The following is a 13,987-nucleotide window of genomic DNA, read 5'->3' on the forward strand; positions in this document are numbered from 1 at the left end:
AGTACGATGCAAGCAACAGGGTGTTTGAGTGGAGTTCTCAGACCCCAAGGTTCTTAAAGTCTTTCTATTTCCCTAAATTAAATCTAGTTTCCATCTTCCAAGACTGCTGAGTGAATATGCATGAGACTGAATGTCAAGTGTGGGCTTTGAGAGCCTGGGCACAAGGGCACGCTACAGTCAGCACAGTTCACAAATAGCGACACATAGAGTAAAACAGTTACATCACCCAAGGTGACAGCACCAGATTGCTGGCCCTAGGAAGAGTAGGTGCATAAAATTCCAGGATGTTATTGTCATTCTGATTAAGTAATCAGTGCTAGTTTACCAAGACTGAAAATTCTATCCCAAAGATTAGGTTTCTTCATCAATTGTTTGTCTAAAAGGATCTCACCATAAATGCTTTCTTTAAGCAATGCCATCTTTGTCATTTCTTTCAAGGTTCTAATTGTACCGGTTTTCCTCATTCCTTCCCCAGGCTGGATGATAGATGCAGATAGTCGCCCAAAGTTCCGTGAGTTGATCATTGAATTCTCCAAAATGGCCAGAGACCCCCAGCGCTACCTTGTCATCCAGGTACCAGATCATAGTCTGCACTTCCAATGGGAAAAGTCCTTCTAGTGAGCATCAAATGTCACTGTGCTCTATCATGTACCAACACAGCCTCCTGCCTCTCGAGTCACGTCATTAAATCCTCAGTGCATCAGAGCAAGCCTTGGTTAAGGCACAGGCCAAATTGTGAACCAAGTGGAATTCATTTGTGGTGCCCCCCAACTCCATTCACCATCCCCATCTGAACTCTAGTGCTGAACTCAGCCTCCCACACACACAACTCCATGTATCATATTCATATTTCAGCTAGCCAAACCCTTAGCTAGGTATGATAGAAAAGCAGGGCTTGGGCGTCAGGCAAAGTAGGCCTCAAATCCTAACTCTCCACTTACCACGTTAGATTAACAAAACCAGGCCCATGGGGCTGTCTTAAAGATTCAATAAAATACTATATGTAAAATACATTGCATAGCACCTAAAGGTCTGCTTAGCAAATCCAGTGTGTGTGCATGCATGCATGTGTAGTTGGGTGGGCGGATGGCCCCACATCACCAAGCAATCGCTTCTTTGACACCAGCTGGGTATTCTAAAATTCAACTCAGTTCTGACGCTATCTACCTGGAGATAGCGTCAGATCCCACAGGTTAAGAGCTCAGTCCCACAAGACTGTCCCCTCAACTTCAGATGCCAATCCCAAGTCCAAGTTGTTACCTGTGCTTCTGACCTACTGGCAGTGGATTGAAGGCTCCCATGAACCCCTCCTTGAATTCAATTAATTTGCTAGAGCAGCTCTCAGAACTCAGAAAACCTGTTTGCTCACTAGACTACTGGTTTATTATAAAAGGATATAATTCAGGAACAGCCAGATGGAAGAGATGCATAGGGCAAGATAAGGGGAAAAGATGCAGAGCTTCTGTCCAGGCGCCACTCTCCCCGAATCTCCACCTGTTCACCAAGCCAGAAGCTCTCCGAACCCCGTCCTTTTGGGTTTTTATGGAGGCTTCGTTACATAGTCATGATTGAGTAAACCATTGGCCATTGCCAATTGATTCAACTTCCAGCTCCTCTTCCCTCCCCAGAGGTCAGGGGGGCGGGACTGAAAGTTCCAGCCCTCTACTCACATGGTTGGCTCCCCTGGCAGCCAGCCCTCTTCTTTAGGTGTGATCCTAAAGTTACGTCGTTAACATAACAAAAGACACCTTTATAGCTCTCATTACTTAGGAAATTCCATGGGTATTAGGATCTCCGTGGTCAGAACAGTGGATGAAGACCACATATATATTTCTCATTATAAAGCACAATATCCCAGCACCTAACAGCACAGTACACACTCAGTAAATGCTGCTGCTTCATCCCTTTCTTTTCTCTTGTAAGCTATTTGCAGTCATTCTGGGGCTTTTAGACATCAAGAAATTTTTAATATTTTAGTTTCAGGTAGGAGGAGGGGAGGAAGCAGCTATATATCAGAGAATCAGGGATATTTTATTATAAACTGGCAAACATACAGGCACCTGCTGACAATAGACCCCTAGCCTTATAGCCAGGAAGTGGAGTAGCATCCCACTGGATCTTTCTAATGGTCTCAAAAATCTCTGCACCAGGGGGATGAGAGAATGCATTTGCCAAGCCCTACAGACTCCAACTTTTATCGCACCCTGATGGATGAAGAGGACATGGAAGATGTCGTTGATGCCGATGAGTACCTCATCCCACAGCAGGGCTTCTTCCACAGTCCCTCCACATCCCGGACACCCCTCATAAGTTCTCTGGTATGAAATTTCACTCTCTCTCAAGCTCTGTCTACTGGTTTGAACAAATTGAGCTTTTGGAGAAAAACCCATCTAGTAGAATTCACATAGGTACAAAGAAGTAAATTTTAACCAAATGGTAAAGCCAAAATCAGTATGAATCAATTACGTGTATTAATTACTTTATTGCATTTCAACAACTGGATTGCAATCTTTTTAGGTCCACTAAGAAACAGAATTAAATCAGAACTAAACCTGGTTTTTCTAAAGCTAATGAGTCAAGACGAAATTAAGCACCTTTAAATATATCCACTCTATGAGACCCACCTCCTGCATTCAGTGGAAATGGGTGAGAAGGTCCAAGCATGTCACAAACAACTTCAATTCTTTTCCAGAGTGCCACCAGCAATAATTCCACTGTGGCTTGCATTGATAGAAACGGGGTATGTATGAACACCTAATGAACCGGAATTAAGTAATTAAATAACAACTCCGTATCATGGCTCTATTGGACATAGAAAATGCCCCTCCTAACCCAAATAATCTTGATTTTCCTTCCTGTATTGTTTCTTCCCTGCATGGTTTCCTTGACTCCCTACCCTAAGGCCTCCAGTTAGCTATCATTTATCACAGTGTTATTCAAAATGTGATTCTTGGATCAGGAGCATCAGCATCACCTGAAAGTTTGTTAGAAATGCAAATTGTTGGGCCACTGGCCCAGACCTGGTGAGGCAGGATCTGGAGCAGTGGAGCCCAGCATCTGCATTTGAGCCAGCCTTCCAGGTGGTGCTGATGCTTGATTGCTTGAAGCCTTGATCTAGACCCACACCCACCAATGTAGAAGCCACTAGCCACATGTGGCTACTTAAAATTAAATTTTCATTAACTAAAATGAAATAAAATTTAAAATTCAGTTCCTCACACATGTGGCTAGTGGCTACTGTCTTGAAGAGCACAGATTATAGAACATTTCTGTGGTTGCAGAAAGCTCTGCTGGACAGCCCTGACCAGGGCCTGACCACTTACCCTGTGGTCTGTGGGCCAGCACTATGGGCGTCACCCAGGGGCTTGTGCAGAAACTCAGGCCCTTCCTTAGACCCACAGTGAATCAGAATCTGCGTTTTAACGAGATCTCAGGTGATTTTTATATACGTTGAAGTCTAAGCAGCACTGACTAAAGTAACCTTTCCTCCCCAGCAGAGCTGTCCCCTCAAGGAAGACAGCTTCTTGCAGCGGTACAGCTCAGACCCCACTGGCACCGTGACTGAGGACAACATAGATGACACTTTCCTCCCGGCGCCTGGTGAGTGGCTTGCTGTAAAACAGTCATGCTCCTTAGCCTCCCCATCTGGCAGCAGCTGCCTCCATCCCCTGGCACCCAGGCTAATTGTTTCCTTCAAGTTGATCCAGAGATAGAGACTATGGCAAATTTGCAGCCATAATAAAAGGAGTAAGAGGCAGATCAATACCACACAACTGAACCTACACCACAGGTCTTTGTGTTGAGCTCAAGTCGTGTCCAGGTTGTTTGTTAGAGGTTTGTTTTTAGAATGAATCTGTAGATTTTCTAGAATTTGAAGCAAATAGCAAAGACATACTTTGTGTGTGTGTATTGAGTATATGAGCATTATGTGAATGCATGATTATGTGTGAGCATTCTTTTTTTTTTTTTTTAAAGATTTTATTTTTTCCTTTTTCTCCCCAAAGCCCCCCGGTACATAGTTGTGTATTCTTCGTTGTGGGTTCCTCTAGTTGTGGCATGTGGGACGCTGCCTCAGCGTGGTCTGACGAGCAGTGCCATGTCCGCGCCCAGGATTCGAACCGACGAAACACTGGGCCGTCTGCAGCGGAGCGCGCGAACTTAACCACTCGGCCACGGGGCCAGCCCCTATGTGTGAGCATTCTATGAATGTGTGTGTGAGATTATGTGAGTGTGTGTGTGAGCATTGTGTGAGAGTGAGTGTATGTGTGAGTGTGTGAATGTATATGAGCATTGTGTGAATGTGTGAGAGAGCATGTGTGTGTGAGTTTGTGTGTGTGTATGTGTACAACAGACTCGATCCCTGGTCTCTCTCCTGGCTCCATTCTTGGCCTGTGAAAGATGTGTTTCCCTAATCTAAGCTTTATCCCCAGTCACTCCCCACCTGCATGCACACACACGCACCTCTCAAGGCAGGCTGTCCTCTGAAAACTTTAAATTGGCAAAAAATAAATGTTCCCATTGCTTTGAGAAGTACAGAAAAGATCACAGTTTATTTTGCAGCAATAGCAAGATAGTCATCTCCCCAGGCTTCCCTTCATCAGTTGCCTCATTGAAGAATATCCACAGGCTTCACAATGAGCTATGGAATCCTGCTTAGGATGATCCTGCTTTGTTTATTAACTCTGATTTCTGTTCAATTTCAGAGTACGTAAACCAATCCGTTCCCAAAAGGCCCGCAGGTTCTGTCCAGAACCCTGTCTATCACAATCAGCCTCTAAATCCAGCTCCTGGCAGAGATCCTCACTATCAAAATCCCCACAGCAATGCGATGGACAACCCTGAGTACCTCAACACCACCCATCCTGACTGCGTCAACAGTGTGCTCGATGGTACTGCCCTCTGGGCACAGAAAGGCAATCACCAAATTAGCCTGGACAACCCTGACTACCAGCAGGACTTCTTTCCCAAGGAAGCCAAGTCAAATGGCATCTTTAAGGGTCCTGCAGCTGAAAATGCAGAATACCTAAGGGTAGCACCACCAAGCAGTGAATTTATTGGAGCATGACCATGGAGGATAGCAAAAGCCATAACAATTCTAGACTCTTCAGCCCCACGGGACCAAGCCACAGCAGCTACTCCTGTCCTAAGGGCCATGCTCACATTAACTGTTGGACTCATGGACTGGTTTGGCCATATTTGCTCTGATCAGCCCTTCTTTCAACCAGGAAGTGCCCTCTACTCAGATGCACTTTGGGAAGTTTCAGGGACATTCCTGGGACATTTCTTTCTCTTCAAACTGTGAGGCTTCCACAAAAGGCATCCAGAAAGAATGTTGTCCATTTGAGCGGAAGTTCGCCCTTCAATGAGGTATATTTGAAAAAAAACTAAATATATATAAAGAGTTTTATTGCTTGGGGACCTTTGGAGTTTTTGACTGTCATTACTGATTTTTGTTTTCAATGGGCTTTTCCAATGAGGAAGAAGCTCGCTCGTAGCACTTGCTGCACTGAGTTGATCCAGGGCCAACTGAGACTAAGAAGCTAGGACCAGTCTTCCAGTTAACACTTGATTCCATTGGCTCTGCTTCAAGACTCCTCCACTGCAAGACAATTAAACAAACAAGAAGTCCTCCAAGTCCTGAGCAGGCCTGCTTGGTACTGTATCAAATCACGGCAGGTACAAGAGGATAAGCCACTTTGAACACTTCCTGGCAACGAAGTAACAGAGGGGGTAGAATTCTTCCTCAGACTGACTTTTATATAAATGTCTCCATGGTACTTAACTCTCCATTCGTTGAGCAGTGTTTTCTAATTATGAGACTTGTTTATTTTGCATTGTTTTAAAATTCAATATGCTTTCCCTGTCAGCAGGAGAAGATGGTACATCAACCAGTAACCAAGATCAGCTCACATTTGATTCATCAGCATTCAGACCAATAGCCTTTAATTAAGATGGAACAACAATGCAAAAGTTCACACAAGGACATAGTCCCCAAATTTGAGTCTCAGAGGAAATACGTCGAGTCCTCTGGGGGTCAGGGAGCAGACATGTAGGAGACTGCAAAAAAAAAAAAGCTGCTCTTAAAACTCATTTAGCCTTCCCCGCCAAAAAGGAAATAGTTTAGGCTACTCATGGAAGATAACTTTCTTTTTAATTCACTTTAAAAGTTTTTTACTTACGGGGTGCTTTGTTCCTCCCTGGTAAGCTGCCCCCAAAGCTCCTCCGTGCCCTTTGTGAATAACAGGATCCAGGCTCTGGGGTATCTATGCAAGAACTTACAGCCCTCCCCACTGTGGGCACTTTTTACAGGGGGATATAAAGATAGCATTATGTATAGTGTGGAATTCAAGTGGTAAATATGAAATGCAAGTTGGAAATTGATGATAATGCCTTCACAACATCTGCAGGTATATTAGAAGAAAAAAATTTTTCCCTCTTAAAATAACTTCCCTATGATTGGAGGATCCAGCTAGTTAGGACAGCAACATTTTTTCTTTTGTTTTTTTTAATTTTATTGAGGTAACATTGGTTTATAACATTGTATAAATTTCAAATGTACATCATTATATTTTGACTTCTGTATAGACTATATCGTGTTCACCACCAAAAGTCTACTTTCCGGCCATCACCATACACATGTGCTCCTTTACCCGTTTCTTCCTCCCTCTACCCCTGTCCCCTCTGGGAACCACCAATCTGTTCTCCTGTTTGTTTCTTTGTTTTATCTTCCGCATGTGAGTGAAATTGTAGGGTATTTGTCTTTCTCAGTCTGACTTATTTTGCTTAGGAGAATACCCTCAAGGTAGGACACCAAAAAGAGGACACTTTTTCTAATCTGTGTGTTCCCACAACCTGACGGATTAATGGCAGTCCTTTGCAAACAGTGTTTTCAATACTCTTAGTCAACATCCACCTCATCCAGTTTATCAAGGAAGAAATGTTTCAGACAATATTTTCAGCCAATGGATGCATTCAACCACACACACATATACAAAATTTTCCTCTCACTTTTAAATTATTTATTGACTCACGGATAGATCAGGGCCTCACAGTTTTGTTACCAAAATATTTCGTTTTGTCTCAATGGGAATATAAACTATATTAAATTCAATTCCATCACATTCTCAAATACTCTTTAGCACCTGTACTAGCCTGGCATAGGTACTAAAAACTAAATAGAACATAATTCCTGATTCCGAGAAATTCACAATTTAACAAAGGAAGTGGGCTCACAAATGCTAACCTTATGTCAGCCAAGCACTGTGACAGCGCAAAGCAGGGAGTCATAGTTCTGCCTGGGGAGACCTGGAAGTCTCGTCAAGGAGGCAGTAGTGGAATTGGGCCAAAAGATGAAGGTCTTAGCCACGGGAGAACTGGAAAGTGTATTTCCAGCAGAGGGAACTCCAACCAAGAAAGCATCTGCCAGAGGAACCACTAATAAAGTAGGTTTAGAGGCTGAGCTGTCATTTTAACAAGCTGCTCCTTCAGCCTGGGGATTCAGGCTAGTGGCATCCCCCAAGTTCACTGCATGTTGCAACCCCGCTGGGGACTTGAAAATAATAAGTGAGAAGATTAAACAACATTTCTAAGATTATGAAATTTTATGCTATTGTAGTAAACCACTTTCATTATTTATTCACCTGAGAACATAAAAAAATATTTTCATCAGATGTTTATTCAGCACTGGAAACAGAATGATTCACATTCTGCTATCACTTATTTGCAAGAAAGAGATGAGTGATGAGGGAGGGCAAGTGTACCCCAGTCAAACTGTAGCAGTTAAATCCTAGTATTTTTGTAATTTGAAATATTTTACTATAACATAATAAAACAGCAAAAAAAACTATTCAAGTTATTTCTTCTTCTTTGTATTTCAATTTTCCTGGCTAAAATCTAGTTTCTAAATTCTCTTAATTTTAAGATTATGTTTCCCAAAATGTCTTCACTGTGTCTGCCCACCGCGGTGCAGGGAGCTTGTAGATGCTGCACAGCCTGAGAGAGCAGAGTCTAGTCAAGAGTCCCAGCGGTCACCAAGGGGCAGGTCTGGAGAGGGGCTCCCCAGAGTGCCAGTATTTCTATATCATGGCCCTGATTACACAGATTTCAAAGCTTATGTTGTGTCCCTTTGGTTCTTCCTCATTGACACCAGTCCCTAAGACCATCCAGAAAGCCTGTCTGCATTTCTTCCTCAGTCAGTTCCTGGAACCTTTCCCCATGGCCCCAGCCTCAAATCTGGCCTTTGGAACAGAGTTAGGGAAAAGTAAGGGTTGGCAGCTAACATTTACAGTCCACCACCATCCTTACTTAAATCTTCTCGTGTAATCTCTAAGGAGTCCCTGCAATCATGCTCAGAAGAAAAATACTTCTGTCACCTCATGAAGTAAAACAGAGGTGAATCATCCAAACTCTAAATTTGCACTGATTTTATAACTGGGAGCACTGTGGAGGCGTCATATCGCATCCCCATTGATGACAAAGCTTCGGGTATTTGTTGAAAGTTCTTGACTCTGAGCTTTAGCCCTGCCCCAAAACTGCAGACAGCAGTGAACCATGAATTGCTCAGGCCAAAGGCACTGGTTCCTAAGCATGGCTGCCCTTGGGAATTTCCTGGGTCCCAATCAAAAAGACTTGGAATTTGTCTCAGTTGAAGCCTGGGCCCAGGGACATCTCAGAGCTCCATCAGGTGATTCTGATGAGCACTAAAGTTTGGGGACCACTGGTGTGAAGGCAAGGCTCCACACGAGACCTTGGCCCTTGGCTGACAGCCTCCAGCTCATAACTCACCCCGCAGGCCTTGGGTAGCACAAGCGTAGGATGAGGCTCTTGGATTATGGTGACACAGTTCTCACCCTTGCTGGCCGCTAGAATCACGAGGGGAGCTTAAAAAGAAAGGGGCTGGGGTCCCTTTGGACCAGTTTAATGGGAATCTCAGGCTCTGCATGTGATTCTAATGGGCAATCAGGGATGAAACACTCATCTCTCAGGTCACCTTCAATGGTACATGCCTCTTCATCTCTACCAGGCCCCCAAGTCAGAGCAGAATAAGAGGCTGTGTGTGGTAGAGATTCCCAGACACAGCAGACAGAACAATTTGCAGTTCCTAATACGCCCAAGACTTGGCCACTAGTGGCCATTCCAGAAGCCTCTAATGCCTTGTCACCAGCAGCTAATTTTTCCTGAGAGTGACACATCCCCAAATCTGAGCTTTGATAAAACCCTGGGGTGGTTTGCTTTTTCTAAGTAACTTAGGAAAATCAGTCTCCTCCCCTGAATGAGCTGCTTGCTCAAGGTGATAGCTGTTGAAATTGCCCTTAATGTCTACTTTGTATTTCTTTCTTTAATAAGCACACTATTACAACATAATGCTCTGTTCATTTCCTTGCCTGGGGGCTGTTAAATCTTACTGAATGGATATCTCAGCCTCTACTACCAGCCACGTCTGCCATGTCAGGGGCATTCATTTTTGTACTATTAAAGGCACATTCAGACAGGATTTTTAAATGTAAATCTATTTTTGTGACTTTTTTGAAGAGTATTATCCTCTTACATAGCACTAACTTTGTAAGGTATATTTTTAGGAAAACTCATTTTTCTACTAAAAGAATCAGTTTACTTTAGAAAGACTGCTCTCTTGCAGTCAAAATTTGCAACCGAAATCTTTGTTTAAAGGGATTTAATTGAAGCAAGAGAAATGGCTCTTCTCTCTCCTATGAAAAGGCACAATCTCACAGCAGAACCGAGCTAGGTCATTATCCTGATGAAGAAGAGAATTGAAATTTTATATTTGTAAAATGAGAAAAGGTAGAAAGCACTTTTAGCTTAGTCTTGGTCTGAAGCAGGTTCTGTTGAGTGTGTTTGGGGCAGTTTTAGTAGAAAAGAATTACTGTCTGTTCTCACTAGCACACGAGTCCAACTGCGTGCCATACTCTACTCCTCTGCTAGTATGACCCTGTAAATGTAGGAAAAGCAATAATGTCGCACTTTGTTGGTTTAGTATACTAACCTGACTTTGATGCAAATTTTATTTTTATATTTACAACTGATATGCATTTACCAGTGTAGACTAGAAATATCTGAGAGGCCTAATAATGTTTAGCATGTTCTGATTACTCAACATTTTGATGAAGTCCACCAACAGTCTTACCAAACCTAAGCATGACTACCCTAGAGGCAGGGTTCTCAGCCCTAGCTGCACAGTGAAATCACCTGGGGAGCTTTTGAAGCTCTTGAGGCTCAGCTGCACAGGAAAGTACAAATTTCTAGGGATGAAACCCAGGATTTGTACTTTTTAAAGTTCCTGAAGTCATTCTGATGTACAGCCATGGTTGAGAACCGCCAGCCCAGGAATTAAGACAGGTGAGGGGACTTGCCGGCAAATTCGGCTGATGGAGGTACCTTTGGATTGAGAGATCTCTAAGCCACAAAGACCTCCACATCCATCCATCAGTGAGCATCAGGAACTTGCATGGATGGAGGTTGCAGGACATTTGCCCAAGTACTAGAAGGGAGAGGACTAACCAATCCATGAAAAGGAAAGGACATATAGAACAGATACCTTTTTTCCATTTCCTCTATTAAAGGTGAACTGGTAGTAAAATAAAGATAGCATTCTTACTGCTTGTTCAACCAACTTATTGTCCTCCCTCTAGCAACCAAGTAACCTTCATTTCCTAGAGTGAAAGGAAACATTGACTTATCAGTTACTTTATGAAGGGTAGACATCAAGAGGATTGCATAAGTAGTTGGTTGGCCTTTATAAAAACAAGAGTCCAACAAGAGGATTCTTGCTGTAAGAAACATTTTATATGTATATATATTTTTTAATTAAATCTGGGATGAAAACTGAAGCAATTAGTATTGTTTTCTCTTCCATATGTAACTTCACAACCACAATATCCCCTCCAAAGTCACAAGTCTGTCCTGTCTAAATTGCCAGAGAAGTACTAAAAGTCCCTACCCTATCATCCAGAAGATCAAACTACAAGGAAAAACTTAAATATGTACATTTTCAGGTGCGTTTACTCATTTCAAGAAAAGAAACACTTTTGACCCAATTTGGCTACAAAATAGTCTTGCTTTATAATATAATTTCTTGGAAATGAAGAGAGCCTATTGATCTGATGACTGATAATAGAGGTGATGATGTAACTGATAAGCAACAGACAGCAATAACTTCATTTTGAAACAAGCAAGCAATAGCTTTATAGCTTCTGTATACTGTATGTTGTTAACAGTGTAAAGTTTTGCTATGGTGAAAGCAATATTTGTACAAATGAAAGCAAGATTCTCTTTTATACAGTTTACATTGTTGATCAGAACATGTTGATTGTATATTGAGTACTAAAAAATTAGATGTATTTAAGCCATTGTTCTTTACTAATAAGTACCTTATAAAAATAATGTTGTATTCTTGGTTAACAATGCAGTGTTGATATCAGTTATTAATCATATCTGATCTACCATAGATGTTCTTTCCTGATAACTTTTTTAAATTAATAAGCTTTATTTTTAGAGCACTATTAGGTTCAAAAACTGCAAGATTGAGCAAAATTAAGGAGAGTTCTCATATTCCCCTGCCCTCCCCCAGCCTCTCCCACTATGGCTGTCCACACCCAAGTGGCCTGATAATGTTTTAATGTTTGGAAGTTTCCTATGTGTGAGTTGGATTAGGACACACTTTCAGCTCTTTAGGCTCTATTTAGTGCAGTACCATGCACCATACATTCGGACTTAGAACACTTCAGATCCTAGTCCTTTCACACCTTTCACACTCCCTTCTGAGGGCTCTCCTTCCCAGATTTCTTTCATAGTTTCTCCTCCTTCACAGAGCAGATAGGGACTTCCTTGGTGGAAGAGATGCTTCTATGGCAAGCAAAGTTTTACTTCCTCAGAACACCAAAGCAAACAGAAATTTTGTTGTGATTCTGTTAAATCATGAATGCTCAAATTCAGAGGAATTAAATGAACCACAACCATGTGCAAAGGGGCCTCAGCCTCAGCTGCTCGCACTCTCACCATTGTAGGAGAGCAGGATTTGACACCCCAAAATGTGTCTCTGACTTGAGGATTATTTTGGGCAGATTATTTTTAAGAACAAAAGACCCTGGAAGAAACTTTCACCTTCCCGATGTCTAAAAGAATTTAAGATGGAAGGCCTGTTCCAGGAAGGAGGTATCACCACAGATGACTATAGTATAATATGAACTAGCTGTGGCAGACGGAGGAATCTAGCAAGGGCCATTTGTTCAGAGTCCTCCCTGTGTTCCATCGTCTCTGCAGGCATAGCAAACATTTGTTTACCAAACATTTGCTTTTCCATCTCTGTGTGAATTGCCTTCCTACCCTTTGAAGTTCTAAACCACTACCCCCAACATCCTTTTTTGTCTTTAGCTGAAGATGGTATTTAAGGTGGTGGCTTTAGCCATTTTGGTGAGTTAGTTTTCCTGGGTTTCTCGTATGTATACATCATTAAATTTGTTTGATTTTCTCCCATTATCCTGTCTTGTGTCAGTTTAATTCTTAGACCAGCCAGAAGAACCTACAGAGTAGAGGAAAATTTCTTCTTCCCCTGAAATATCAACCTCCTCTACATTTGGGAAGACTTTCCCACTCCACCAAGGACTTAAGCTTGGTGGGAACTCTTACATAGCATGTTTCATTTAAGTGAGCCTTTATTCACTCGTCATGGAAACCACTAGTGATGAAGGAAATTGTTCTGTTAAGATTAAGGTGAAAGTGTTATAAAAACCTAGATTCTACGTTTAAATGCTTGAACAGATAAATGAATAAGAAGAGTTTTCTCATTTGTACAAGCCATAAGAGTGAGAGTTAGTGGATGTAAACTCATGTCAATGACTGAGAAAAAGCAAACTTACTGATGAAGCAAATGACACCACTGAGGAAGAGAGAACAACTCCCAGCACCCAAGCATCAGTGACTGAGCAGCTGGGATGGTGGGAGATGGAAAGCCCAGGGCAGGAAGAGGCGGGCATGCACTTAATTTAGCTGCTTCAGAGAGTGGAACTACCTCCTGGAATCGGTTCCCCTGACCTAATGGAATAGTCCATGAGGCTTTTGGTTTCTTTGACTTTCCAATAGACTCTGACTCCAGAATAAGGCCCTGACCTTCCCTGCTCTGCTTGTCCTTGGACCAGCTGGTCACCACACCGTGTTCCACCTTGTTTATTTATACAGGAGAACTGAGAGTGGGATGTTGGGCTCAGCTGGTTCACAACCACCCCTAATGTTTGCATTGTTGACTCTCATCATTTCCAGGAAAACCACAGCTTTGTTTTCGTGTTGTTCATTCTGAAGATCATCAGTTGCCTACGTACAAACATCAAGCTGAAAGTAAACTGTACTTCATGTGGAACCAGGACTTAGGGGTAACTAGATCCTTGGAGAATAAGCAAATCAGGAATCTGTCAGTGTCCCCCTTCATCCCCCAGGTCTCCCTGGCTTCCTGGCATCCTCAGCCTCCACACCCTGGCATTGGAAGGCACCCTGAGAAGAATCTTAGACTTCAAAGCCTTAGATTTGAGAGTTTAGCCCCATATACAGAAAGGGAAGTTTCAGCAAACAAGACAGACATGGAGAGTATTCTGGGGCACTGGCTGCCTTGAACCTGAAGTCACCCCAGGGGAAGGCCATGGCTTATTATCCCAACAGAGAACCTTATCTCAGGGCACACTCACTGGCACCATAGTCTTCCCCCCATCTACCTCCATAATTCTGACTGAAGCTCAGTGCAGATGGGGTTCCAGCTTGAGGAGATTTTGCCTTTGGGCAACAACCTTGTAAAAGTAATTGTAACTTTCTGGGGAGAGAAAAGATTTCCCAAGAATGAGAGTAGGACTGAATTGTTCTTACTGCTTTTGCTCTGGGTTTTCCCCTCATTCAGGGCTTGGGCAAGTTCTCTAGGCTTTGCGGTGTCCGAGCTCCTCCTCCAGGCCGTCAAGGTCCTTCCAACACACCCAGAAAAGGACAT

General features: G+C 42.7%; 1 protein-coding gene across 2 annotated transcripts in view; it reads left to right on the top strand.

Annotated features, from left to right (window-relative positions):
- EGFR (epidermal growth factor receptor) overlaps positions 1–12,495 on the top strand; it is a 199,861-nt gene extending 187,366 nt beyond the window's left edge. Inside the window, exons 25-29 of one of the 2 annotated variants that reach the window (XM_070617275.1) lie at positions 476–573; positions 2,151–2,318; positions 2,693–2,740; positions 3,495–3,600; positions 4,704–12,495. In XM_070617275.1, coding sequence (XP_070473376.1) covers positions 476–573; positions 2,151–2,318; positions 2,693–2,740; positions 3,495–3,600; positions 4,704–5,065 — 782 coding nt within the window. In that variant the 3' untranslated portion in view covers positions 5,066–12,495. The remainder of the gene's footprint in view (positions 1–475; positions 574–2,150; positions 2,319–2,692; positions 2,741–3,494; positions 3,601–4,703) is intronic. The other variant, XM_070617276.1, reaches the window with a different exon arrangement.
- The last annotated feature ends 1,492 nt before the right edge of the window (positions 12,496–13,987 follow it).

The sequence above is a fragment of the Equus przewalskii genome, chromosome 4 (genome assembly GCF_037783145.1).
Source record: "Equus przewalskii isolate Varuska chromosome 4, EquPr2, whole genome shotgun sequence".
NCBI lineage: Eukaryota > Metazoa > Chordata > Mammalia > Perissodactyla > Equidae > Equus > Equus przewalskii.